Raw genomic sequence first — 26,179 nt, 5'->3', positions numbered from 1 at the left:
CTGAGGTTGGAGCAACAACCTTGAGATAGATCAGAGTTAGTGATCACTGCCTTGTTTTGAAGTGCAAGTAACTGGATGGGGGATGCCCAGTGCCACAGGCAGAGGAAAGCTGCATTTGGTGATTTTCCCCTTCCAAGACCAAGTTAAGGATTTACATCTGTTTTTTATTGTGATGCAGCAAATAATGTGCAGACTGCTTTAAATTACAGAAGAATTGCTATTAGCACAAATACATGGAGCAAGATTTCTTTGATGAAAAGGTCCACATCTTCAACTTGTTGGCTCAAGGTTGCTCTTTAAATACTTTGTTCTGTGACCTGAATTACAGAGAAAAAAAAATGCACCATTTAAAGACATGGTTCAAGCCTATTTGAATTACATTTTAGGTGTGTTTGCTTTGTCTTCAGTAACCTCTGAATTGGAAATTTTGGACCTCTTAATTTTACTAAGCTGATTTTTATTCTTAGATAATAAAGTTCCAGGTTTTTTTTTTTTTTTTTTTTTTTTGAAAAAAAAAATTTTGGTTTTTTTTTTTTTTTTTTTTTTTTTTTTTTTTTTTTTTTTTGTTTGATTTAGTAAAACCTCTTTCTTAATTATTAGTTTTCAATAGGCAACTGTTTAAGTGCTGCCAAGTGATCCCTTAGCAATGAGTAGTACTGTTCTTGTTCTTTCATTTGAGCTGCTTTGGATGATTTCTTTCAGCATGCTTGAATTTTGTCATGCGTGGAGGACTGAGCATCTTTCACAGTGGCTGCTGTAGCGATTGCCAAGCAAACAATATCTTTGTTTTAAGCAAGCAACATAAAATACATACACAAAATAATTAGTCTTTTCACACACTCAAATACTTGACAGTTAATATATCTGCCTTTAAATTTAAAAGGTCTACACAAAAATACAGCCCTTACAATGCGTGTAGGGTAAACCTCTCTGGAATTGGAATATGACAACATTTTGTATACTGTAATTGCATATATATCTGTATATGTATGTAACTGTGTGTGGAGGCTATTTTGTAGCCCGTTTACTGCCTATTTGTTCCCTGTGGCTTTTATTTTAAACACTGTTTCACAAGTTTCAAACTGTCACTTCTGAACCATAAAAAGAAGTTCCTGGAGTGAATGGGGTAGCATTTTTTTCCTAACAGGCTTTTTACAGGGCTTTAGATTTTGAGGTGGGTTCTAGGTATGGCTTGGAAAAGAAGGTTGTTTACTCTCCAGCAGTGTTAAATCATGTCTGAGCAGCAGAAGTACAGGTCAGAACAGTTCTGGGAATACATTTTCTCAAATTTTTGTTGCTGTTAAAGGTAGCAAGTGGAGTTCTTTCTTAATCATCTTTTGATCTTCTTTGTGCTCTGTAGGACAGAGAGATGGAATTTGACATGCAGAATAAAGTGCTAACTGCCCCCAGAAAGCTTTTACTCAATTAGCTTATGGATGAATGGGGAAGTTTGATAACTTGGCAGTTATGCTTTGCTGACTGGATGCAGCTTTAGACTTATTGGAAATATAAATGAAATGTCATTTTGCTGAGCAGAAGATGAGAGGCCAGTGCCAGGCAGGGCAGGCAGGGGGTGAGGGAGGAGGTGGCTGGGGCTGGTGAAGGAGTGGTTGTCATCCCACCTCTGTACTGATGGTCACAGTGCTGCTCCAAGAAGCTCCTCTGTGCCAGTATTTCCACAGGTATTCACATGTTGGATTTGCCTAATCTCTCCTGGGTTTTTGGCCCACAGGTCCATCCTCTTGACTGCAGAATGCTTCATTTGTTCCTTTCTCTCCACCCAAGTGACCTGCATTGTCCTAGAAGCCCAGCTCTTGCATTGATTGCCACATGGTCTGTGCTGTCATGAGGATGCAATCTATCGATTGCTTTAGAAAGGAGAATCAGAGCTGTGAGCGCTGTTGGGGGCTGGCTTGCAGGGATTGTGTAAGCGGATCCTGGCAGAGGGGCAATGCAGAGCTCTGTGTAGGGCAGAGGCACTCTGTGCTGTGGGCAGGTTCAAGGTAATTATGCCTCAACAAGACTACACATTTTTTTCCTCTGCAGTGTAATTACCAGCCTTCAGGTTCATCTCCTGCCAGTAGCCAGCAATTTCTTCTGTTTATCTGAGGGATTTAGAACATCATTCCATCACTGCATTTACCCTCTTATCATGAAGCAGACCATACAACCTTCTGACTTTCACTTCCATGTCAAAGGGAAAAAAGAAGTTTTATGGTGTGCCATTAGAAGCTGCTCATTTGCTGAGTTAAGAAGGGCAAACTTGTTGAGACTTGCTCTTGCATACTTTACATTGCTGATTGCTGCAGTAAAACACAGTTTTTATACCCTGCAGTATAATTATTTTCCATAAAATTATCTATAGCAATGCTATTTTATTTTATGGCCCTGTCTCTGTTTGCAAGCTGAGTAGCCCTGAGCTTAGTTACTGTGTGCAAAGTCCGCTCTGGATTTCCGTGTAGGAGGTCACATCTGAGTCAGGACTAGGAGTAATTCAAGAGGATGGCATAGCTGCTGCTGTCTCTGGTGGAGGACAGCACATTACTGTTTCTCCTCTGCCTTCTACCTTTGCATTCAGGAGCTTTGTCTTGCTGATCCTCTTCTGAATAGTATAATTGATCTTACTTTTTCTACTACTTGCTGTAGTATGTATTTGTGTCCAGAGCTGACTCAAAGGTAGAAGTTTGTTAATTGTCTTGCAGATCTGATTTTAGAACCTCCTGCTCCTGTGTCTTTTTGGCTTTGTTCTGCTAAGGTTTTAATGTCCAGTCTGTGATTTCACGGTGTGAAGTGTTTGGCAGTAGTACCACTTGACCACATGCATCCCCTCAACAGCATCCCTTCCTTTCCTTTGATTCCTGTTTGTGTTCTGCACCCTGTGCTGGAGCATGGCTGTTTTGAGAGCATCACAAGCCAACCCCTGCTTCAGCTCCTGCGTGGAACTTTTGTCTTGTCTTCTTTGTCTAGGCCAACACAAACCACTCACTCTTGATGTGTTTCTGTGTTCCAGGAAATCTGGTGACGATGTCAGGGGTTAAATTCTGTGACACGGTGGCCAGTCATGAAAGGAGCTATAGCTGAGCCATGTTTGGTAAATCCCAATTCTGTGTAAGCAGACAGTGGGATGATTATCTGCCTTGTGTTAAGATGCCTTTTAGCACACATGCAAGGAGCTTGAAAGCTCTAACTCAAGGCAACAGAGAGAATTATTTAATTGCAGTATTTTGCCTTTGCCCTTTTAAGACACTGTATTGTAGACTTTTTGGTAGAAGCATGTATTTAGCAGGAGCAAACTCACTATTATACATCTTGGAGTGTTTTCTGACTTAGATTGTGTTCCAGCTGCCTAATTCCTGACTGGTGAAGCAGAGGAGTGATCTAATGTTGCTGATTGCTCTTTGAAGAGTTTCTCTGAGCTATTGTGTTATACCCACTTGCTCTGATGCTCTTGCAAACAGATGAACTTTCTGTAAAATGATGGTAAAAGCCATTGTGGCTTCTCCAGACATCTGACTACTTCTTGGTCTGTGCTGTGTTGTACTGTGGGAAATGTGTTGTGCTGTTTTGGGAGACTTGTGGGCTCTTTGTAAATGTGTGTCAAAATATTTGCATGTTAGAAGAACAGTGGTTTGCTCTTTATCATGTGCAATGTCAGAGCTCTCTCCACCCTCTGAGATGTTCAGTGGGAAGCAGTTACTCCCTTTGCTTGGAGAAGTATCATGCTGACTGGTAATTTCTCTAAGTATTTTGACCGGAGTTGTAGTGAGTTTTGGCTGTTTGTAGCACTTCACAATGAAAGGTCATCCTTGGATATGCTTAACTTTTATTTTTCTTTTTTCTTCCTCCTCCTTGAAACACCCTCCCCCTTTCCTTTTTCCTTGGCTTAAAAAAAAACCCCAAACTCTCATGAACTTGGTTTCCACATGGAACACAGTACTTCTCAAATGAAAGAAATATCTGACATTCAGCACTTTCTGTATGAGTTAACTGACTGAAAACTAATGACATTCAGGGTTTCACAATCAGCTTGTAAGTGGTTACCAAAATCTTTCTGCTGTCTTCCAGGAATGGATGATAGTAGATAGATGTCTGTAAATGTCCATTGTGTAGTATGCAATACACAGAATGTACATACATTGAAATGTTCAAAGTAATTAAATCTCCTTCTGTCATTTTCTGCATATCTGGAGCATATTTAGCATCCTAGCTCTTACCTTATTTCTTTCCAGTTGTTCCCTATAGGAAGTTTTTTGAGCTGGTGGCAATACTGGCTTTTAGTGGTCACTGTTCCCATCTGCTTTCTCTCACTCCAAGGTTTGTGCCTGTGCAATTGTATTTTTTTTTTCTGTGTTGAGCTGGAGGAGGGAACAGGTACGTCCAAAATAGTGGTGTGTGTTTTTTGGGCTTTTTTGTTTTTTTTTTTTGTTGTTCTCTCTTTTGTGCTATAGAAGCCATGTATAGGGCTGAAAAGAATTTTATGTATTTGCTATCAGAAAGAAAGGTGCATTTGAATTGAATATTGCATGGAATCTGCATACTGGTCTCATAGATGTATGTTGCAGTCCTTCAAAAAAGAAGGTGAGAACATTTTATAGCAAGACAAGAGGCTTTTCCTGAGGCAGGGAAAATACCAGGATGCTGCTCCCTCTATTTTGATAGAAGGTGTGTTGTATCTGAGGTGCCCTCATGCATGTGAAGGGATGGAGTTTCAGGGAGGATAATTGTGAGAATGATTTTGGAGTTGTTCCACATGAAAGAACCTCTGAAATGGATTACAGTGAAATAAAGGTTGTTTTTATAGTGTTGTTTTTTTTTTTTTTTTTTTCTTTTCATCTGGTAGTGACAGGTTATATTATGAAAGCTTCCAAGTGATGTGAGTTCCTAAATCCAATTTCTCAAAAGTGACTTGGCATCTTTAATTACACAGGTATTCCTGGTGACTGCATCTACCTCAGCATGTAGATAAGTCTTGGTGAGGTGTGTGCTGGTATGCAGAGAATTTCCTTGTGAATGGGCAGAATGGTGGGGGCTCTGGTAATTATGAAGGGCTTAGAATCAGTAAGTTAGTTTTCTTGTGTGTCTTATATAAACCTCCCATTTCATCCTGCTGTTGCTAGCTTTTTTTGTGATCTCACATGTGGTTCATCCATTAATGGGTCATCCTATTCCAGTGTATTGAAGATGGAAAGAATCAGATCAGTGTTTTCACTTGAAAGCTGAAATGCCTGCAGGGCTAACGTCACAGAGCTACACTTCTGGTGGCACTAACAGGTTTAAAACCCTGTCTGGTTCCACACTCAGCAAGCAGCAGATTTGTGGCACACTTCTCTTATTGTGCAAACAACTGCAATGTGCCTCTTAAATGTGGCTGGGCTTGGATTTCACAAGTAGCATTTTCACTAAGATCCTGGTATTTGTGTATTTTCTCAGTGTTGAAAGGATTATAATGCCAGGATTATATCAGTGTCGGCTTAACTTTCTGTAAGGACCTCTTGCTTCTTGGAAGAGATCAGTCCAATTCAACATTGCAGCCAGCACTTTGTCAGAGCAGGTAGAAACAGTTCTTTTAGAAATACAATATTATTGGAGTTGACCAATCCTCAAGACTTCACAGGGGAAGCATTTACTAAAGTGTGTGCTAAGAGCTGGAAGAAGAATAATGGTAAACCAAGTTACTGAAAATGTCAAAGAACTATTGCTAAAGGGTAAGTATTTTATGTTGATATTAGCACCTACAAAGAATTGTAAGTGTTCTGAAACTATCAGTGTATCTTTAACTGAAAAATAAAGTCATAATGCTTTCTGAAACACAGGGTTATTAAATTGTGAAATCCTTCGAGTTGTGTAGGGTCAGACAACTTGATGGGTAAGGCTGTTCTCTAATCTAGTTTTGAAAAGTACAGTAGAAGTCTTCACACATGTTTATCTAGGGATAAATCCAAGATCTGTGCTTAATTGTATAGTTAATTTTGTACTCTGCTCCAGCCTATCTGTTGCATAGGATGTTGTTTGGGAAAGTTTTGTCTGTTCCTTTCAAGCAGAACAAAAGCAAGTGCCATCTTTTAAACTCTGAACTGGTTCAGAGGAATGACTATATTATCAATAATACAGCTTTTTGTTTCAGTTTTTGGGTACAATTATTCTTTGTTTGTGTCACTTTTATAGGTGCCATCACTGTTGCTGGTAATAAGTGTGTACTGCAGTGTAGTATGTAATAAGTCTTAAGAATCACGGCTTTAATAGTTGCATAAAATCCAGTAAACTCAAAATTATATTGACAGTGTCAATTAACAGTGAAGTAAATAATGCTATTACATAGCATAATAATGTTATAATAGTGAATGAACAACATATAGTGTTAACGTGAGCACAGATGTCAATAGTTTTGTGTTTAAGCTGCGGTTTCTGATGGAAATTGTGTCTGGAGCAGGCATGGGAGTGTTCAGTGTTGCCAGTGAAACTGATTGTTTGAGCCTGTGTTTCAAGTACAGAGGATCTCAGAGCTCTCCAGGGAAAGGTCTGTCCTTTCTTTCTGCTGTGTTTCCCTCTCCTAAGCCTCATTGTTGTGTGGGTTCCTATCTAGTGTGGCTTTGACCTTTATTTTCGTAAAATACTGGGATTTTACAGCTGGGATTTTACAGCTTGTGCTTTCTGCCACCTTCAATGAAAATGACCTGGTAGCCAAGGTCTTGTGTGAACTGGCATTACCAGATTTCAGTTGGTTATTTCATTAGCAATGCCTAGTTTGCAGTGTGAATGAGTTTTGTCTAACTAGATGCAGTAGTGGTTATTTCCTGTTTCTCCTATTTCTGGTGGAAATGCAATAATCCTGTTAAAAAAAACTCCCACACCTAAACCAGCCCAGCCTCAAAACAAGAACTTAGTGGAGTTTTCAAAACATTTTGAGAAATGTTTTTTTTTCTGAGCTTGGAATGTCACTTTGCTACTTTTGTCTTTTTCCTACTGCAAAATAAAGGAATTATTGTTTTCAGTTTTTAAAAGTATGAAAGTTAAGTCATGACTTTCTGTTTTTTCATGAAAAAGTGCTTTGAGTACTACTGACTACTTTGTAGCTAAAGGGAAAATAAGTATTTCATGTTATCAGATCCCGTGTTGCCAGCTGCCTGTTCTGCTGCCATAAATGAGTTTGTAACCAGAATTGTCATTTTAGAAATTCTTTGTGTTTCTGGCTAGTTGTGTGTTGTCCATGGAGAAACAAGTATTTCTAATAGGCTGCCTTTTTTATTATTGCTTAAAGTTATCTTTATTTTGGACTGCTGCTGATGGATTAGGATTTTTGCTAAATTGTTGAAAGTAATTTAAGAAAAGAAGCAATGTCTGATTTCTGTTAATGAAATGTCAAGGTAGTGATATCTGCAAAAGCATACTTGTACATTGAATTATTTGGTATAGTCTCACGAATGAACCAAGAAAAATATTCCATAACAGTTCTGAGAAGGAATGAGTTTTCTTTAGTCCAGCCACATGTGAGGAACCACATGAATAGAAGCAGACATGGAATGTATTTGAAATCAAATTATTGTCTGCATGTTTCTTGGGTTATCCTAGAAGAACAATCTCTTGGTTTACTGCAGCAGTGCTCCTGAGTGCTTGGCTGCTGAGATGTGCAGATCCCAGGGTTCTTGGGCTGCTGGCAAAGTCCGGGAAGCTTGTTGAGGATTTTCTGTTTCTCAGCAATACCCAGACCTGCAGGTCTTGATGGCCTGTGAGTGATGAGCAGAACACTGTGAACATCACACAGCTTGTGGGAGGAACAGCATGAGCCTGATCCTCGTTGACATCTGGGAAACTGTGTCTAAGAGCTGTTAAAAACAGACCAAACCCCCAAAGTGTGATAAAAATGGACATGCACAGCTTTTTGTATTAAACTTGATCCATAAGGCTGTGAACAAATGCCCTGAAAATAACCTGAGTAATAAAACCTGATTGTGCAATAATTTCTGTTTGGAGCAATCCCATTGTTTCTCCTTTTTTTTTTTTTTTCTTTTTTTTTTCCCCCAGTAGAATACCTAATGTGGGTGTATTCATTTGCTTCTAGGTCTTGTGAGAGCAGTTAAGTATAGCAAACCTATTTTGATTTTGTGGTCAAAAATCAAAGTAAATCGTGTCTTAATTGCCACTTGTGTAGAAATTTGCAGAACATACTGGCACGTGAAAATCTGAGAAAGCACAAATAAATCACACAGAACTAACTTGCTTTCTGAAGTGGGATACATATTGCCCGTCTTAAAACATCTATAAATCAGGGTTTTATTTAGGTTAGGCTCTTTAGAGGTAATTTGCAGCATGTCAAGGTGCATGCACAGGAGAGGCACTCCAGGGGTCAGCTAATTGAGCCATCTCCTGAGTGAGAAGTGAGCTTGTGTGATTAGTTGGCTTTAACAGCCTGCTGTTAGATTGCTCATATTAAAGGAAACCTGCAGCAACTACTTGGGTATCAACTCTGATTTCTAATCTTAGATTCCAGTGTTACTGGTAGATGAAATATTATAAATATGAATATTTTTTTGTTGTAATTAAACAAAAAAAAAGTCAGATCAAGTAGTGCTCCCTGTGCATGAAAATGGCTCAGTTTGTGCCCTTAACTATCACAGGTTTTGTAGCCAGTAATACTTGTGGAATAGTGTCTGAATAACAGCGAAATGTGGTGTTGGCTGCTAGACAGGCTATTTCATCACAGTGGTTGTTACTGTGGTGGACACAAAGGAGCCTGTACATGCATAGTACAATTACAAGTGAGATACTAACTTTTACACTGCTCCAGAAATTAAATTACATTGAGGGGAGGAGTGTTGGGCTGTCTTTGAGCTAGTTTTCTAGGAAGTACCTGCTGTTTGTTATTTATAAAGGGGTAAAGAAACCAACGTGTTTCTTGGTCAAGCTGAGCGTTTCAGTTCCAGCTCTGACTTGAACTCTGATTCACAGTGAAATTATCTGAAGACATTTAGTCCCTCACTTAAGACTTGGTACCTGAGGCAGGGAGGATTGTGGCAGCCCTGTGTGCCACCCTCACCTGTCACAGCAGTGTCTGGGGCTTTGTGCAGCTTTCCTGCCTCCAGTGTGCTGGAGGCTGTGCTCCTCCTGAGATGCTGGGAGCAGGCTGTGCGTGCCTCTGCCAGCTGGCATGGCCTCTGCTATGATGTGCCTGGAGAGGCAAAGTGGCAGAAGTTTCTTATCAAAGTTCAGCCCTCTTCAGAGTTTGCTTTTTCTTTAATGTTTTAACCTTGCTGTAGCTTAATTGGCATTGCTCTGTTCACTTTGTTGTCTGTGTGGGTGAGACTAAAGCTGGTCAGGCTCTGTCCATCTGTGCCTTCAGCACGTCTTAACTTGCCAGGTAGATGAAGTTTCCATAAGAAGTAGGTGAGCATCTCTGGGTTAGTCATGTCCTGATGAAAGTTTTTTTAAAGATGCACTAATTTCCGCTTCTTTATCTGAATGTGGTGAAGTAGGGGAGTGGTGTTTTTTTTGTAAGGGCGTTTAGAAACTGGCAGTAGAGAAAAATAAAACCTTGACAGGTCAAGTCATGCAACTGCTCTTGCCACCTTCTCAATGATTATTTTAGTCTGGCAGAGTAGGCCTTATCATTGTGAAGCTTCCTGGTCTTTTCTTTGCAATACTGTGTAAAGTATGTATCACTGTGCCTAATTGTTCAGCTTTCATTTATCCTCACTAGTCTGTCTTTTAGTTACTTTCATGTATGCCTTTTGTTTGTAATTCTCTCTAAATTCTGGATTTCATCTCTCAGTTACTTAAGGAAACACAATGGCTTGCACAAAAGGCTTGCATTCAGTATGCTCAAGCAGTGAAACTGTTTGTCTGGCCTAATCCTCTTCCAGAAGCAAAGCAGTAACATGAATAGTGTCCTCTGTGTTCTTAATACTTTTTAATTTTTTTTTTTTTTTTAGTAGAGACAACATTAACCTTTTGGAGAAGAACAAAGTAAAACCAGTCAGTAGAATATCTGCTGTGGTTTAGTCACAGTGTTTTTTCTTGGCTGTGACGCAAAAGTTTGGACATCCATCCATCCATTTATTGCTTTTGTTCTGTTTCCTGAGCTTGTGTGTTTGCATGTGTGGGAGCATGCACACTTGAGAGTTTTAGGTTTTGTTCCATGGATCATCTCTGATGTTTTAAGGAACACAGGTATCCACAGGATGAGGAACTTGTTCTCTGGACCTGTGCCCATATCTGAGTAGGGGAGTAGAATGTTCAGGGAACTCTGCTGGAGATGTTTAGATAAACTGTAGATAGTTAGATAGTTGATGTGGTGTTTGCAAATAGAATTATCTGGTTTGGAAGAGAACTGGTAGCATTCAGAAATAAAATGCCTTAATTATTGAAAGATAATGAAGAGTGAGGAGCAATGAAACAAGTGAAGAGGAAACATTAACCTACTTGGAATACAGCTTGAATACCTCAAAATTTGAGATTAATTAGGGACTAAGGCAAATAAATTATTCTCTGTTGCAGAGTATTTAGCTCCCTCTTTGAGAAATATTCCTTGCAAATCAATCTTGAGTGATGAAAGCTAACACCATAGCTACTGGCCAGGACCAAAGACTTGATAACTAAGGATGTGGAAAACTGTGCACATGTCACAGGATGGTGCTTGCCCAGGAGCCTCCGTGCTGCAGGATGTGAACCGTCCTGGGGTGAAGCGGGGGCGAGAACTCCCCAGAGTAGCTTTCCGAGGTCACATCCGCTCCCTCCCCAAACTGATGGAGATAACGCGCTCCTCCCGTGCAAGTAAGTCTCTTTGAAGCTGCTGCTGTTGCTCACTGGCACAGGGAATAAACTGGAGACAGTTTTTCCTTGCAGTGTGGTTTCTGCCCTGTGCTGCAGTCTGGTGTGTTTTGTTGAAGTACAGTTGCGATTGTTGTTGAGGAAATGGTGATTTGCTGGAGGTTTTACTCCTGAAATGGAAGCACAATGTGAGAAGAGGGAAAGTGAGAGGAATGCTTTGGTTTAGAACATGTGTATAAAGAAGAGATTGCATTGAATGTGCAGCTGTAATGGAGGTGATTTTTTGGCCATCATTTAATTAGCTGTATTGAAGTTAGCAATGTAGTAGCTTGATTCAGCACACATCTCTGCAGCTCCAGTTCTGCTTATTGGTGATGTGGAGCTAGGATGTCATTGTGAAGAACTTGCATGTAAACTTTCACACCTTCACTTCCTGTGGAAAGTGTACAGTGTTTGAGAGGGACTTAAAAGTGGCCCTTCATTAGATCAGCAGGAAAGTTCACTTTTATTTTTGCATTGCCTGCAGTAATTCATATGTATGTTATTTCAGGACAATGGAGCTAGTGCTGTGAATGTGGTAAAAAGCTAGTTGTACTTCTCTATCATCTGAACCACCAAGAAGAAAATGTGCCCTAGCAATTGCAAAATCAATACTATATTTCCAGTCACTAGTTCTACTGAATTTCCTATTCAGTTTGGGATTCCTGAGTGCAGGATGGTGTAAAAAGCCAGCATGCCAAGGGGTCAAATTCAGAAGGACAGTCTAATGGGAAAGGTCTGAGTGATAATTGAACATATAAATGGAGAATGAGAGAGAAGATGGAAGCTCTTTAGAGAGAGAGAGGTCTTCTGAACAGATCAGTTGTGAAAAATTCACTGGTGGTAAAATGAAGATGCATCTAAAAAATAATGACAGTCAAGTTGAAGATTCATTTTAAGTCACTGGTCTTTGTCAGGCTCAAGGAGATGGTATGAATCTTAACTAACTAAGGAGAGGTTATGTGGATTATGGTAACAAGGGCATTTTGAAAGAGCAAAATAATTTTCATCTTGCTTAAAAAACCGAGATTGAATGTATGAATGTATTTTGGCAACAGTGGGATTTTGTACGTAAAATGGTTGAGAGTTTCTCCAAGTGTTATAAGTAAAAGAACACCCATTATGCTGACTTGAGGCAGTGATAAAGTAGGGTTCCCAATGGAAGGAGGAAAACTAAGGCAGCAAAGAATTGCTTTAAAAATCACTCAGTGATAAAAAAAACCCAAAAACAACAGGCTGATATTTCAAACATTGTCACCAGAGCCAGTATATAGGTTTTCCTATATAGCGTATAATATAGGAATTGAGGAAACAAACCAAAATTGCTCATGACCTTGCTGAGTTTAATAAATGTAATGGAGAAGATACTGCAGAGACCAGAGTCTTGAAGAATCAAGCAGACAGTATTTCTGTTGATGTCATAATTTGCCCCATCATTTGTGTCCAATTTAATAAGTAAAAGGTGTATGGCAGATAACTCCATTTCCTCAGCAAAAATTGTAAATGTACTTCAACCACAACAGGATGGCGGGACTGCAGCACACACTGCAGCAAAATTGATCTGGTATATTCCAGTATAAGCATAACAAATACAGCAAGCAAGCAGCTTTCGCAGATTTTAACCTTTGCTAAAGTTGATAACCGTTTGATTTTGATGCTGTGTTGTTAAGCTTACTGCTGTTTTTCTAGTAATGTAAAAAATTCTACAATTACAGCAAAGTGAGCATCTCTTATGTGTAGCTGGGGTCAGCAAATAAGCTGAGCCCCCTTGTTCAAGGCAGCTGCTAATTAACATTTTGGGGTTAGTTGTCAGAGCTGTGAGAAGGGCACTAGGCACATAAACATAACAGGCTGCTCTTTTCATATTTTTGGTCAGCTAAGTATTTACTTACAGAAGTTTAAAAATCCCTCTGTTGTTTGTGAGCATTGTTTTTCCAACAGTTTTGTTCAAAGCACCTGTCAGCAATTTCCAGAAAATTGTGCTGCTTTCCATGCATGCCTTCCCTTCAGTAAGAGTAGGACTGAATGTTATCATAATTTCTTGGCTTATAACATTTACTTTTGTAACAGTGTGGTTTGTGCTGATCACTATATATAGTGGAGGATTCTCCTCTCTGTCTGTTAGGTTAATTTTGTAAGTTGATTCAAATTTCAGAATGCAGAGAGATTTTCACTTGAATTGCATTACAATATTTAAGTGTAGCCTTGTTGAATTGATTGCTGTAATAATTGAAAAGATGCACCCAAAAATCCAGATGTTTAATCTCTTGGTGTATTCAGTGCAGAGTATTTTAACTTGTAGTATTTTCATTTGACATAATAATGTCTTTTTTTTTTTTTTTAATTTCTGTAGTGGTTATATCTTTTGTAAATAGAGAAGTGTATTCCTTGGATTAATCCTCTCTTAAGGAGATGCTCTTGGAAATAATTCATTTGTATTGGCTGGGAGAGCAGGGAGTGAAGAAGTACAGGCAAAAGAGAAGAATTTTTGTTTCTTGAGCAGAGGGTGATGGGAGACATAGATCCAAGAACTTATTTTGAAGATGGAAATCAATTTAATTTTTTTCCCCCTCAGAGGTTGTTTTAAACTATAGTGCCCTTGTTTTTTTTTTTTTTTTCTTTTTTTCTACAGAAAACTCTACAGATCTTCTTTGTTTTTTTTTTTTTTTTCTTTTTTTCTACAGAAAACTCTACAGATCTTCTTTGTTTTTTTTTTTTTTTTCTTTTTTACTACAGAAAACTCTACAGATCTTCTATGTTCTTTTTTTTTTTTTTTTTTTTTTTTTGACATTGTTCATTGCATATAGGAATGCTCTGATTCTAATTTTAATGTATATTATATTAGGTTTTAATATAGGAGTATAAGCGGAGCCTGAAGAATGCACGGCTTAAATGTTCAAAACACAGTAAGGGTGTTGAATGTCTGGGGATTAGTGGGCATAGTGAATAACAAACAGCAGTTAAGAACTAAAAAGGTGCTTTGGGGGTGTTTTGTATTGTCATTACTAGTCTTTGAAATGTTCAGTCTTGCTAAAGGTATTGAACTGAGTTGGACACACAGCTCAAAGGATGTTGTTGTCATTAGGAGTCATTTCGAAATGCGCAGGAGCTGTCCCAGTGCTTGCAGCTGTTCTGTATAAAACCAGTTACAGAAGTGAGCACACACAAGGCATATATAGCATTGTAGCTGTGACCCCACTTGTAAATTTTACTTTGAGGTGACTTCTTGTTCTATTTTAAGGAAACAGAGGAGTAGAAATAGAAATAACTCTGCCTTGAGGGTAACACCTTTGATATTATTAACATTGTATGACTTGAGATACTAAAAAGAAATATGTTCAGTTAATGAAATGAGATTTTTACCTACGGATTCTTCAAAGTTACAGTATCATTCTCTGGTTATCAAAATCTGCTTCTTTTTTTCTTCACAGGTCATGGCAACCATAAAGAAAACAGTCCTTTCCTGAACAGTTCAGAAGCTGGCAAGGGAGGCGATTACTATGACAGAAATCTGGCTTTGTTTGAGGTAATTTCTAGCCTTTCTTTGTACTTCCAATGTGATTTGTGATCTTCCATGATGGGCGGGATTGAGCGCATCTTTCTCCCCCACGTGCCTTTTTGTGGGTGTCCATCTGTTGTCAGGGACACCAGTGGGCAGTGACATCCTGTGTGGTGACAGCTGGGTCTGTGAGGCAGAGTTATAACTCTGTATAAATGTAAATATCTGCAATTAAGGAGGGGCAGGCACTCCTGCTGGAGATCTTTCCATAAGCACAGGACCACACCAGGTGTGCAGGCTCTTCTGTGGCACTAAGTAGAGGGGGGATGCACCAGGATCCCAAAGGCCATGCTGCTCTCCTGAACAGGAGGTACATGTTATCTCAGCCCCTTTCTGGAAGAAATTGTAATCAGGTTTTTAAACATATCAGCTGCAGGTCAGATCACAGGAAGGGATAAGAAAAGGGGTGCTTGGCTCATGTCATCCCTTTAAGGATGATTCCATTTGGGGTCAGTTTCTGCATCATATACAAAGAACATAATGCTACTGATCTTACCAAAAATTGTTCAAGGTGATATCTAAAGATATGATAAAGCTGCAGTCAGTGAAATCTTTCTCAATTGGTTTTTGTTTCCTGTGTGGAAAGTTGTTTCTCTTCACCATGCAATTCCTTATTGTGTTACCAGACATACAAGACTTTAATTTGAAAGGGAAAAGGAATTATTTTGTTTTGGGTCTCTTTTCATCCCCCCTGCCCCCAAACCAGAACCAGAAATTGGATGGGATGAGTATAAAGGTGTCAGGCCCTCCATACGTGTGGCTTTTGGGAATTTTGTCTAGATCCACATGAATTAGATAGCATAGTTTGGAAAATGTAATAAAATCATCAGAGTGCATACATGTCTACAGTAAGCAGAGTTTAATCACTAAATCTCTGATTTGTTTGTCAGCTTGACCTTTTAAGAAGTGTATCTGTTGATGTAAGTTGACGTTAGAGATACATGCAAGCTACACATTCATTTTATCACAGTTCTAAGGCTCAGACTTCTTCATTGCTTTTCAGCACCTAAGGAGAATGATTCACATGGTGCAGACATTTTGGCCTTTTCCTATCTGAGTTGCCCTCCTTTCAGAAATTAAAACCTCTCACCAGTGGTTGAGGCACAGTGAAATACTCTTGTCATTTCCTGGATGATTTTTCTGGTGTGTTCCCTGGTGGCCTCAGGCATGCCCAGGATGGTGTGATCCCAGCCACTCTTCAGAAATGCTGTGGACTGCAGAGGTTGATTTGTTGTCTTCTTCCACAGGAAGAACTTGATATACGACCAAAAGTGTCATCTCTGCTTGGCAAGTTGGTCAACTACACAAATCTTACTCAAGGTGTCAAGGAACATGAAGAAGCAGAAAATACCGATGGATCGAAGAAGAAAGTATCAAAAGTAAGTGAAGATTCTCTCCATGGCCAAAACTGATGAATGGGATGATTCCCTGTGTGATTTTTGGGGCCTCCCTTCTGCTTGTTCTTAAGTTCTCTCGGGAGCCATGACAATGTTGCAAAGAAATGCCATGGAAGCTGTAGGGAGCCAGCTGTTACAGGGAACTGGGGCAGATGTGGTGGGTAAAACTGCACTGCAGTGCCATTCCCTATGCTTGGTGTGGATGTAGATAAGAAGGCTTTTAGTGGGCTACAAATAAACGCTAAACAACCGCCCAGCTTTTTCCAAGGGCTGTTTTTTCAGTGGTACCTGACACATCTCTACAAGGCTGGTAGGTGATGACACAGGGCTGGCAGGAGTTCTTAAGTTCTCTCGGGAGCCATGACAATGTTGCAAAGAAATGCCATGGAAGCTGTAGGGAGCCAGCTGTTACAGGGAACTGGGGCAGATGTGGTGGGTAAAACTGCACTGCAGTGCCATTCCCTATGCTTGGTGTGGATGTAGATAAGAAGGCTTTTAGTGGGCTACAAATAAACGCTAAACAACCGCCCAGCTTTTTCCAAGGGCTGTTTTAGCTGCCCAGTGGTACCTGACACATCTCTACAAGGCTGGTAGGTGATGACACAGGGCTGGCAGGAGACAACACCCGTCTGGAGTGGAGGGTGGAGGTCAGATTGGACACCCTGGGGCAGCTCAGGAGTCATTCTGGTGTCAGGCACTTAGGCAAGTGAATTCTGCCCCAAAGCATCTGCATTTAGATGGTTGGCCCATCGGGCTGGCCCTGGAGTGCCTGCAGCAGGTGAGGTTGGATTGCTGGTGGCTGATTTCTATCAGGAGGGCAGTGTTTAACTGCTCCCCTCTCCTCTGGCACTGCTGCAGGTGCTTGGGTTACTGCTACACCTGCAAGTGGTGTGATTGCATTTTATGGCTGGCAGGCCTGTCAGTTTGTTTACAGGCTCTGTCAAAAGAAAGGTTTCCAAAGAAGCTAAGATAGCACTTGAATTCTGCAGGTTTTCTGGCACTGCCCTACAAAGCTTGAGCCATTTCAGAAAGACATGGCAGTGATAATGTTGCAAAGCAATAGTGCTCTCAAGGAGCAAGCATGTTACCCCATGCTGAATGCCCTTACTCACACTCCAGTTCCTTACTCTGCAGTTTTACACTGGGGATAACAAAATTGTTTTGTCAACGTGAAGCTTAAAATTCAATTTTATTTGAGACCACATCCACTAAAAGTGCTGCAATATTGTGGTTAATTTTACATCATGACAGGACTGAGCTAAGGTCACCTGGGTGAAGTAGCTGCATTCTGGTCCTATAAGCTGACATTAAAAAAGTAATTTAAACATTTTAATTATGATTTTCTTTTGTGTGGTACTTGTTATTATACTAATGGCTGAGTCTTATCCAAAGCTTTTACCTTCACATTACTAATAGGGAATGTCAGCTGCACCTCTGTTTTAGCATGCTTTTGGTGGGAATAATGTCAGGCATCAGCTGCTAGTATTGTATTATTGGTATGGTATTATTGCATAATCTAAAATAATTTTCATCCTCTTGCTATCAGAAGCAGATTAGTTTTTTCTCTGACAAAAGTAGAGTGGTGGAGGATACAACAGATACAGTTGTTGTGATTTTGAGGAAGTTCTGATCACTTTTGTTCTTTATTTCCTTATTAATTGCCTGACCAGAATACCGGGGTAAGATGCAGAGCGATCTGGAAGCTAGTCCCTTGCTTCCCTGATGGAAAAAGGATTGGGAGAATTTGGCAATGGGACTGTAGTATACAGTTGGTTAAAGCAAATGTATATAAAACTTCACAGGGTAAAAATGGGTCAAATACCATTGACCCATGGTATTTGGGTCAGAAATACTGAGAAAGAAAACTGAGAACATGTTTTCAATCCCTGGTAGAGTACTGTGCATGGTATGGTGTTAATATTTCTACATTTAGGTGTGATTCATGCTTGCATGTTTTCAAGATATTTACTGCCATTAAAAAGGACTATTATCTTTATTAAAGCTTTGCTTCTATGGCAAAATGGAGTTCAGATTTAATAACTGTGTTTTCCTGAATTATGCTTTCCCATGTCCCAAAAATGTGTGTTCACAGACTTCTCAGATGTTTTTTGTAGGATGGGTTTGGTGACCTTTCCAAAAGTGACAGTATCATGCTGTATTAATATCTCAGTGTTTTCTGTGTAAACACTGCAGTTTCCTTTGGCAAACCTTTGTCTGCATGTCTGTCTCTGAGATAAATTTCATCAGCTGCAATATCATAACTGCAGCTTGAATTTCTTCTCCTTCTCTTGCCATGAGTAATATAAAATTTTGAACATCATGCAGAATATAAGACTGAAAACCTTGGCCAATAATTATAACCATTAAACCCAAGAAGTTTAGAAGCAGTAACTGGACAAGGATATGGATTGAAGATATTCAGAAAAAGTCAAACAGGATTCATCTACACACTTCTTTTTAGTCATCTTTGAAGTATAAATCACTGTTCTGCTGTTACCTTATCCTTCCCATCTGAGCATGAGAACAGAGGTCTGGCAGTCCGTTCCAGCACCAGCAGCTCTGTTTTCAGTGGATAAATCACTGGTGACCCTCCCTTGGTGGGTGCTGCTCTGGGTGTGCTCAAAGCTGCTGTGACAAAGAGTGACCTGCCTGTCACCTGCTGGAATTGGCATCTCATAGGCAAGAGCTGGAGCAAGGCAGATGAGCAGGCTCTGGATCTGATATTTAAAAATGATCTGAGGAAAGAAATCCTTTTAGTAAGTGACTGTAATTCTCTGAGCAGGTAAGACAGGTCTCAAAGTGAGGACCTTTTGGGACCTAGCACAGCCCTGCCTGCCAATCACATCCTTTCAAATTCATTTTATTTTAGTGCAAGACATCTTGATATGAACATAGTATCTTGTTTCAGCAACCCCACTAAATACTTTTGGTAGTAGCATTGCCTCTTAGGGTACACATCAGGTAAAATTGTCACAACTCCAGTGTAATAAGGTGGAAATTGGATTGCTTTTTCTTTTCTAAACACAGTTTTGAAATAAAGCACTTAACAGTCACTGTGCTATAGAAATATCCCTTTCTCATGAGGGAAAAAATTAGATAAACTGTTTTGGTTCATGTATCTTTAACAAGGCAGTTAATTTCTGTGCTGCTGCCTGTCCTCATGCTGCAGAGCAACCATGAGCTGTCATTGCTGATCAATGTCCCTCAGCCCTGCAGCCAAGTGCTTTAATAACCCATCACACTGGCACAATGGAAATATGTCCTTCAGACTCAGATCAATATTTACATAAATTATGTGTCTGCAGCTGATGAGAGTGAACAGAAACATGATCCACATCACTGAAACTGAGACTGTTTTCGAGATTTTTCTGTCCCTTCTTGGTTGTTCTAAAATGGTGCTCTCCAAATTGTCTCTCTTTTATTTCTTTTATGCATCATGGGATGTTACATTTTTTCATGTGGTTGCTGTTGAGGCTGAACATAATAATACCCTTACTTAAGGTCACATTCTGTTAAAACTTCAGCACTGGTTTAGTATCACCTAGTGATGAAAAAAAAGGATCAAGTCACTGCAGATTACTGGTGTTAAATATTTCTGTGAACAAGCTGGTTCAAGTAATATTTGTAAATTGTTCTTTCTTATGAGTAATTTTTTTTCCACAGGATAAAATGATCCAGACTAAACTCTTATTCCTGAGATACACTTACTAATACTTGCTTGGGCAGACACTTGGGCATTTCCTAGGCTGCTCTGCTCTGCAGTGGTCTCACAAGTGTACAGCTAATGCACAATTTCTCTTCCTCTGTGGGCGAAGTGAGCTTGTAACTTGATAGGCTTGAGAGGCCATTTAGGAGGGTGAGGGAGAAGATAATGGAGCAGTGGAGCAAAGCTGCAGGGACCACATAGGGCAGAAGGTAGGAAAGAGCTGAGCTAAAGTGGATTCTTGTGCAAAGGAAGCAGGTGTTGGGAGGTGTGTAAAGGGCAGGCTGAAATCTCACCTGCTTTCATGGTGTGTGGAGGACTATCACGTAGAAAACACAATAACCATGGTCATTTAATTCTCCTGTGCAGGAGCAACAGGATGGGCTTCTTTTCTGAGATGCCAGTTTTGACAAACTCTTTAACTCCTTTATCCTGAGATATCCACATATCTGATAAATTCACTTGATGGGCTCAGAGATGTTGTGAGGGAGGGGTTGATGGATGAATGGTCAGATAGATGATGATAAAATTATGTGGAATGTGTAGTTGAGAGACAAAGTATACATTAATGTGACAGTGGGAAGCCCCTGTGCTGGGCAATATCAGCCCAGTGCCTGGCAACATGATTTAGTCCTTTCTGAGTTTATATTTATGGAGTTAAAGAAAAAGTGTGAATCAGATGAAAGTGTTGGAATCAAAAGTGTCTATACCTTCCCTTCCTTGAGGAAACAAGTGCACTGTAAATAATACTCCATGAAGAGCCTTCTCAGTTATAGCACTGGAATAACTCAGTAAAAAATCCTCACCTTGACCTGATCAGGCCACTTATGTAACAAGTGTAATTTCTGTTACTATCAGACAACAATTCATTTTGTCCTCATACACAGTCCTGGCAAAGCTGATCAGGTTAGGTATTTAGGATGGCAATTTGTATAAAATGGCAGGTGATGGTTTAGGGAATTAATTTGTTTTGGTACTGTGGCACAGGAACAGCTCTGGCCCTGTGCTTGCAGGTCTCACAGGGTAACTCCCCTGCAAGCCCTCAGTGCATGATTCTGTCATCCAGTTTCCTTCAGGAGGTTCACCTGAGCTGTGGTGTGTATGAGAAAAGCCTGGTTGATCTGTTTCTGCTTTAGTCAGACAAGGAATTCAAAGCTGACTTCAAAAAATTCAGTCAGCAGCTCCTGGCACTTCTAACGAAGAACAGTTCAGATCATGTTCTTGGGCACAGTTTTGTTTCATGTCTGGCAGGGCAGGTTTCTAGTGAGGTGAGGAAGTTCTGGATTGTAACATGTCATTGCAAGTTGAAGCGCTAAATTCCTTGGTTGCTTTTGACCTGGTGATCTTATAAACATGTGATTCTTTAAGGGTTTTGCTTTGTGTAATGAAATACACTCTTGAATTACCTTATGTAAAGTTTTTGGCACACATTTTATTGCTTGTCTTACATATTGTTGCTCTGGGTTCATTACTTCATTTGTCTATAAAGGTGCTATTTATTTTTGCATCTAGTTAATGCTGTGGGGAGTCAAATTTGAACAAGTTTTGTCATCTCCCTTTAATATCCTTCTCATTTGAATGACTGTTCAAGGGCTTCTTTAAATGCTGTCTATCTTATGTGGTTTGGAATTCATATTTATTTATAGAAGGGATGAAAAGGGATGAGCCTTTCAGAAGTGACACTCTCTATTCCCCCTGTGTTTTAGAATTCAGTATAATTTTAAGTGCAAAAGGAAACCTTAAAAAAGCAGAAGCAATGAAATGTCTTGGCAGGAAACCACAGAGATTTGGGACTCTGAAATGCTGCTGGTGCCAGGTGTACCAATGCAACAAACATTTTTATATTCCTTGGAATAAAGCCCTCACCAGTGGCATTTTGTTGCAATTATTTTGGATGATTATTCTGCAGGATGCTATGTTGAAGGCCAGTCATGTGTAGTTCCTGTGAAGTCATGTAACCTGTGTTTTCTCAGTCACTGTCAAAAGTAATTCAGAGTCTGATGCTGACATTGAACTTAAGAAAGGGTAGAACCATTAGTTTTATATGAAATATATAAAATGGAGGAAAATACATTATCCATGTCTCCAGATTGCTTCCAAATCTTTTCTAGTTGTAACATGACAAAAGTATGTTTTCCTTGAAAGTAATTTGAGAAAACTCTGGGCAGTAGGGTACGGATCTATCTTGGGGTCTGCAGCACTTGACACGTTTCGTACTAAAAGCTCTATGGGTCTACAAAAAAACCCACATAAATATATCTCCTATTGTTACTAGTCAGTGTTAAATATTGAGGTTAATTAGTTAAGTATGTGACAGGGGCAGCATTTTGTTCAGAAATTCATGATTTTGGAGTTTATATTGTGTTTTGTGGAAGTCCAGCACAACAGTATTTCCATGTGTCTAACTTAGGTTTCCTATTCATTTTTAAAAAAATGAACTTCAAGGCCTTTTTGGTTACCTCTGCTTTGAATAATTTCAGGTAATGAATGCCAACTATTTTTTTGCAGTCACCCAGCATGGGCACCCTGATGGGGGTGTATTTGCCATGCATGCAGAATATCTTCGGGGTTATTCTCTTCCTTCGGCTGACTTGGATGGTGGGAATGGCTGGAGTTCTTCAGTCCTTCCTGATTGTACTGCTTTGCTGCTGTTGTGTAAGTACTTAGGTACAATAATGCATGTGACAAAACCTCTGTGAAACTAACGGGAAACTTGGGGAGGCGTCATTGTAGGTGCTTGTGTAAAGAAAAGTCAGATTTAAGTCAGCCACCTTTGCCATGTTCTTAGCTGGAGGATTTTAAATTTTATTTTTTACTGTTACTTCTAAACTGGCAAACTGTAGTGTAAATACAGTCTTATAAATAGTGTTTGTTCAGCAAATAGCTGTTTTCCATGCCTGTCCCATGTGTGGGCTTTGCTGGACCAGCCTTGGCTGGAATGGCAGCTCTGCAGATGGAGGAACACCTGCATTCCCTTATCTTGCTTTGTCTGCAGACACCCACTGTTGGACCTGATAAAGCAGGGGCCATCTCTCAAACAGAAGTCTCAACAGCTCAGTGATTAAATTCCTGCTGCCCTTGTTTTCTTTTAGATAGTGAGAGGGAGAATAAATAGAAATGCCGTATAGTGAGAGGGAGAATAAATAGAAATGCTGTATCTTATATGCAGTGGCAGCTTTATTTTATCAAGAAATAAGCAATGTTTTAAAAAACAAATGTTGTTGACACAATTGCTTCCTTTTCCCTGTTTTCCCCAGACTATGTTGACAACCATATCAATGAGTGCAATTGCCACGAACGGTGTTGTTCCAGGTAAGTGTAGTTAGCAAGTGTCTCAGTTGTGTTAAAGGTAAAAAAACCCCCAAAACCTAAGTTGCTATAAGCTGTTAACGTGGTTTTATTCTGGAGAAATTTGCATAATCCAGAATACTTAGCCTGAATTGATATCTAGTATTTCTTGTTGTTATCAATCAGCCTAAAGATCAATTTATTTGGCTTTTACTCATGTGCTAGCAAAAATGATACTTCAGTTGAACCTCAAATAGCAGATACACTGTGTATAATTCTGTTGTATTATTTTGGTGAATATTTAAATGTTTATAGCAATAAATTATAATTTTACTCTCACTTTTCTTGTTTCACAGCTGGTGGCTCCTATTTCATGATATCTAGGTCATTGGGCCCAGAGTTTGGTGGAGCTGTAGGGCTGTGTTTTTATTTGGGAACAACATTTGCAGGAGCCATGTATATCCTTGGTGCCATTGAAATTTTATTGGTGAGTAGTACCAGAGTAATCCTGCTTTAAAGACAAATAACATACAGAAAGTGCCCCAGTACTCTTGTCCCATATTTGCATACATTTACAGGAAGAGACTGGAAGGTCTCCAGTTCCTTGGTGTCCAGTTCTTTACCTCTAGTGCTTCCCTTTGGAAGCTGCACACTCTGAGTGTGCAGACTGGGAGCACTTCTGACAAGACAGATGAAAGTGTGGCTTAACCCAAGACTCATGCTCATCTTTGTAGAGGCAGCTCAGTTGTACTGCTGACACAGAAGGGGCTGCTATCTCTTGACTTTTCCTGGAAAAGATTCCCAGTGAAGAGCATGCAGCAGAATGCAAAGTGATTTACGTTTCTAGTACATAATCCCAGAGTTCTGTGCTGGCATTCCTCCAGCTCACTTTTGCTCTCTCTTTGTTTCAGACATATATTGTGCCACAAGCAGCAATTTTTCATCCCTCTGGTGCCCACGATGCATCCAGTGCCATGCTGAACAACATGAGGGTCTATGGCACTGTGTTCCTCATCCTGATGGCAGTGGTGGTGTTTGTAGGTGTGAAGTATGTGAACAAATTTGCTTCCCTCTTCTTGGCCTGTGTAGTAATATCCATCCTGTCCATTTATGCTGGAGCTATCAAGTCCATCTTTGATCCACCTGAGTTTCCGTGAGTAATGTTCCTGGATGGGGCTTGTAGCTTTGCCTGTGGGTCTGGAATTTGGGCTGTAATGTAGGTTGCTTAAAGCTTGTGCCTGATACATTCTTGAACCTATCTTTTTTTTGTGAATTACTTCCAATATTTTTAGCTGTTTATAATGTCAGTGTGCAGAGCTCATGGAACTGAAGTTTCTTAGGATAAAATGAACATATTATTACATTTTTTAAGCTGTTTTGGTAGAAGGAAGTCTCGTGGTGAGGCTGATGGAGGCTGACACTGCTCTGCTTCCTGCAAAGCCAATCCAGTCTCTTGGCCTGCAGCTGTTGGGATATGAGTGATGGTGTTGCTGGGTTATTTTGAGTTCTCAGGGAGCAGTTTGGCAGGTCCCTTTTCCCCAGGCCAGTCAGACACCACACGCTGCCCTCGTGGCTGGAAATTCGTGGTGTCGTCAAATCCTTGAGAGACAGGCACCTCTTGGGAATGTCATGTGGGGCTGTGTGAGGCTCCACGAAAGCTTTCCCTGCTCTGTGAGGAGTTTTTCCCTGCCCTGGACCCATCAGGAGCTCCTTGGCATGTTGGCAGCTAAACATGGAATCAGCTTCTTGAACTGAGAGCTGGAGCAGCAGTAATGCGGATGTATGTGTTTTACCAGGAATGCAAACGGTGTTTTCTCATACTGCTGACAAGAGATGAATGGAATGGAAATAGGGGAGTTGAATATGCATAATTATTCACATCTTGAAATGCTTTGCCCATAACTAAGTACTTGCAGCTCTCAAGTGTTCCCTTTGGGTATTTAAGGCCCAATGATTATAGTGTTTTACAACAGTGAAGGTTTACAGCAGTAAAAGTAAAACAATGTCTCTACATTCCCCTCATTATCTCTTAGATTGTTCTTGAATGTTTTCCCTATATTTCTTCTTGGAGTGTAATCCTTTTATTTTTTTTCCTGAAGTAACAAGATAGTGTATTTACTTTTAATTTTGTAGGGGAAGGCTTCTTGGAAGTTACAGTTCACAGGCTTGCAAACCGTGCAAAAACAGCCCTGTGTTTTCCATTTTCCTGTCTTCAGTGATCAATAGGACCTGTGAAACAATTAAAATGGAATTAAAATTCAATAAAATTAAAATGAAAGAAGCTTTATTTTCTTGTGGGTGTTTTCTGACAGTGGGAAGAAATGCTGAATGAACTTTAAGGAGCAGGAAGCTGTTACATTACATCACTGTCTGGTGGAATTGACTTCAGACAAGTGGATTAAAAATTTTTCAGTGCTGAAATAAATGATGTTTCTGGTTAGATGAAACACAACAGGCAGTGCAGGATTTTAGCAATTAAGGCCAGTATCTGCTGACAAGAAGATCCTTTGCTTATTGTGATTTTAATATATATTCTTACTTCTGAATCTAAAATATCTATATTGCAATTCAAGTGTTGCAATATAGAAACTCGGCTAATGAGATTCCAAATATCTTTAGATATTCTAAGTATCTAGTAATTTGAATTCTAGTACTCTTCACATTTCTTCCACTCCAGTAGTTTTGTTTAATAAAAGAAACCAATGCCAAAACCTAAAAAACCCCCAAAAGTTGTCTTAATTGTTCCCTTTTATTGTTTAACATAAATCAATCAAATTCCATAAATCAAAAAAGTAGCTTTATATTTCTGGCCCTTAAAGGGAACAGATACAGTGTTTGTCATGCTACGACCTTCCTTTTGAAGGTGAGAAATGATGTAGCACAGTGGAGCCACTGGAAGTTTCCAGATGATATAAAAGAATAAATATGGGTAAGCCTGGACTTCATTTTCCCATTAACATCCAATAACTCTGGTGTTCATGTTTCTCTTCCAGGATTTGCATGTTGGGCAACAGGACTCTGTCAAGAGATCAGTTTGATGTTTGTGCCAAAACTGTAGTTAAGGATAACATGACTGTGGCCTCCAAGCTTTGGGAACTTTTCTGCCACAGCACAAACTTAACCACCGAACACTGTGATGAATATTTCCTAATGAACAATGTCTCGGAGATAGCAGGAATTCCAGGAGCTGCTAGTGGCATTTTAATAGGTATGGTAGAACATTGTTTTATTTCCCTTAAAAAGGAGGCATGCTGAGCAGCTGAAATGGGTCAAATTCTTCCCTGCTGTTTAAGAAAAAAAGAATGAAGAAATGTAATTACAGTGAAGAAAATGATCTTCAATAAAGTCTTATAACCTTTAAAAACAGGAGATGGAACTTTTATCCTGATACAGTACTTGTCTCCTGAAAATTGATTAAATTTCCCGTGT

At 39.7% G+C, this 26,179-nt stretch overlaps 1 protein-coding gene across 6 annotated transcripts in view; it reads left to right on the top strand.

Annotated features, from left to right (window-relative positions):
• Positions 1-26,179, top strand: part of SLC12A4 (solute carrier family 12 member 4) — a 47,480-nt gene that overhangs the window by 6,143 nt on the left and 15,158 nt on the right. For 3 of the 6 annotated variants that reach the window (XM_041400483.1, XM_041400484.1, XM_041400482.1), the window contains 8 exons: positions 10,492-10,767; positions 14,235-14,329; positions 15,610-15,741; positions 21,971-22,117; positions 22,720-22,774; positions 23,107-23,237; positions 23,662-23,903; positions 25,744-25,958. In XM_041400483.1, coding sequence (XP_041256417.1) covers positions 10,596-10,767; positions 14,235-14,329; positions 15,610-15,741; positions 21,971-22,117; positions 22,720-22,774; positions 23,107-23,237; positions 23,662-23,903; positions 25,744-25,958 — 1,189 coding nt within the window. In that variant the 5' untranslated portion in view covers positions 10,492-10,595. The remainder of the gene's footprint in view (positions 1-10,491; positions 10,768-14,234; positions 14,330-15,609; positions 15,742-21,970; positions 22,118-22,719; positions 22,775-23,106; positions 23,238-23,661; positions 23,904-25,743; positions 25,959-26,179) is intronic. The other 3 variants (XM_041400486.1, XM_041400485.1, XM_041400481.1) reach the window with 2 other exon arrangements.

The sequence above is a fragment of the Onychostruthus taczanowskii genome, unplaced genomic scaffold (assembly GCF_017590055.1).
Source record: "Onychostruthus taczanowskii isolate IOZ18803 unplaced genomic scaffold, ASM1759005v1 scaffold18, whole genome shotgun sequence".
In the NCBI taxonomy this organism is placed as follows: Eukaryota; Metazoa; Chordata; class Aves; order Passeriformes; family Passeridae; genus Onychostruthus; species Onychostruthus taczanowskii.
Note: the sequence above shows the minus strand (reverse complement) of the source record. Positions and strands in the feature narration are given on the sequence as shown.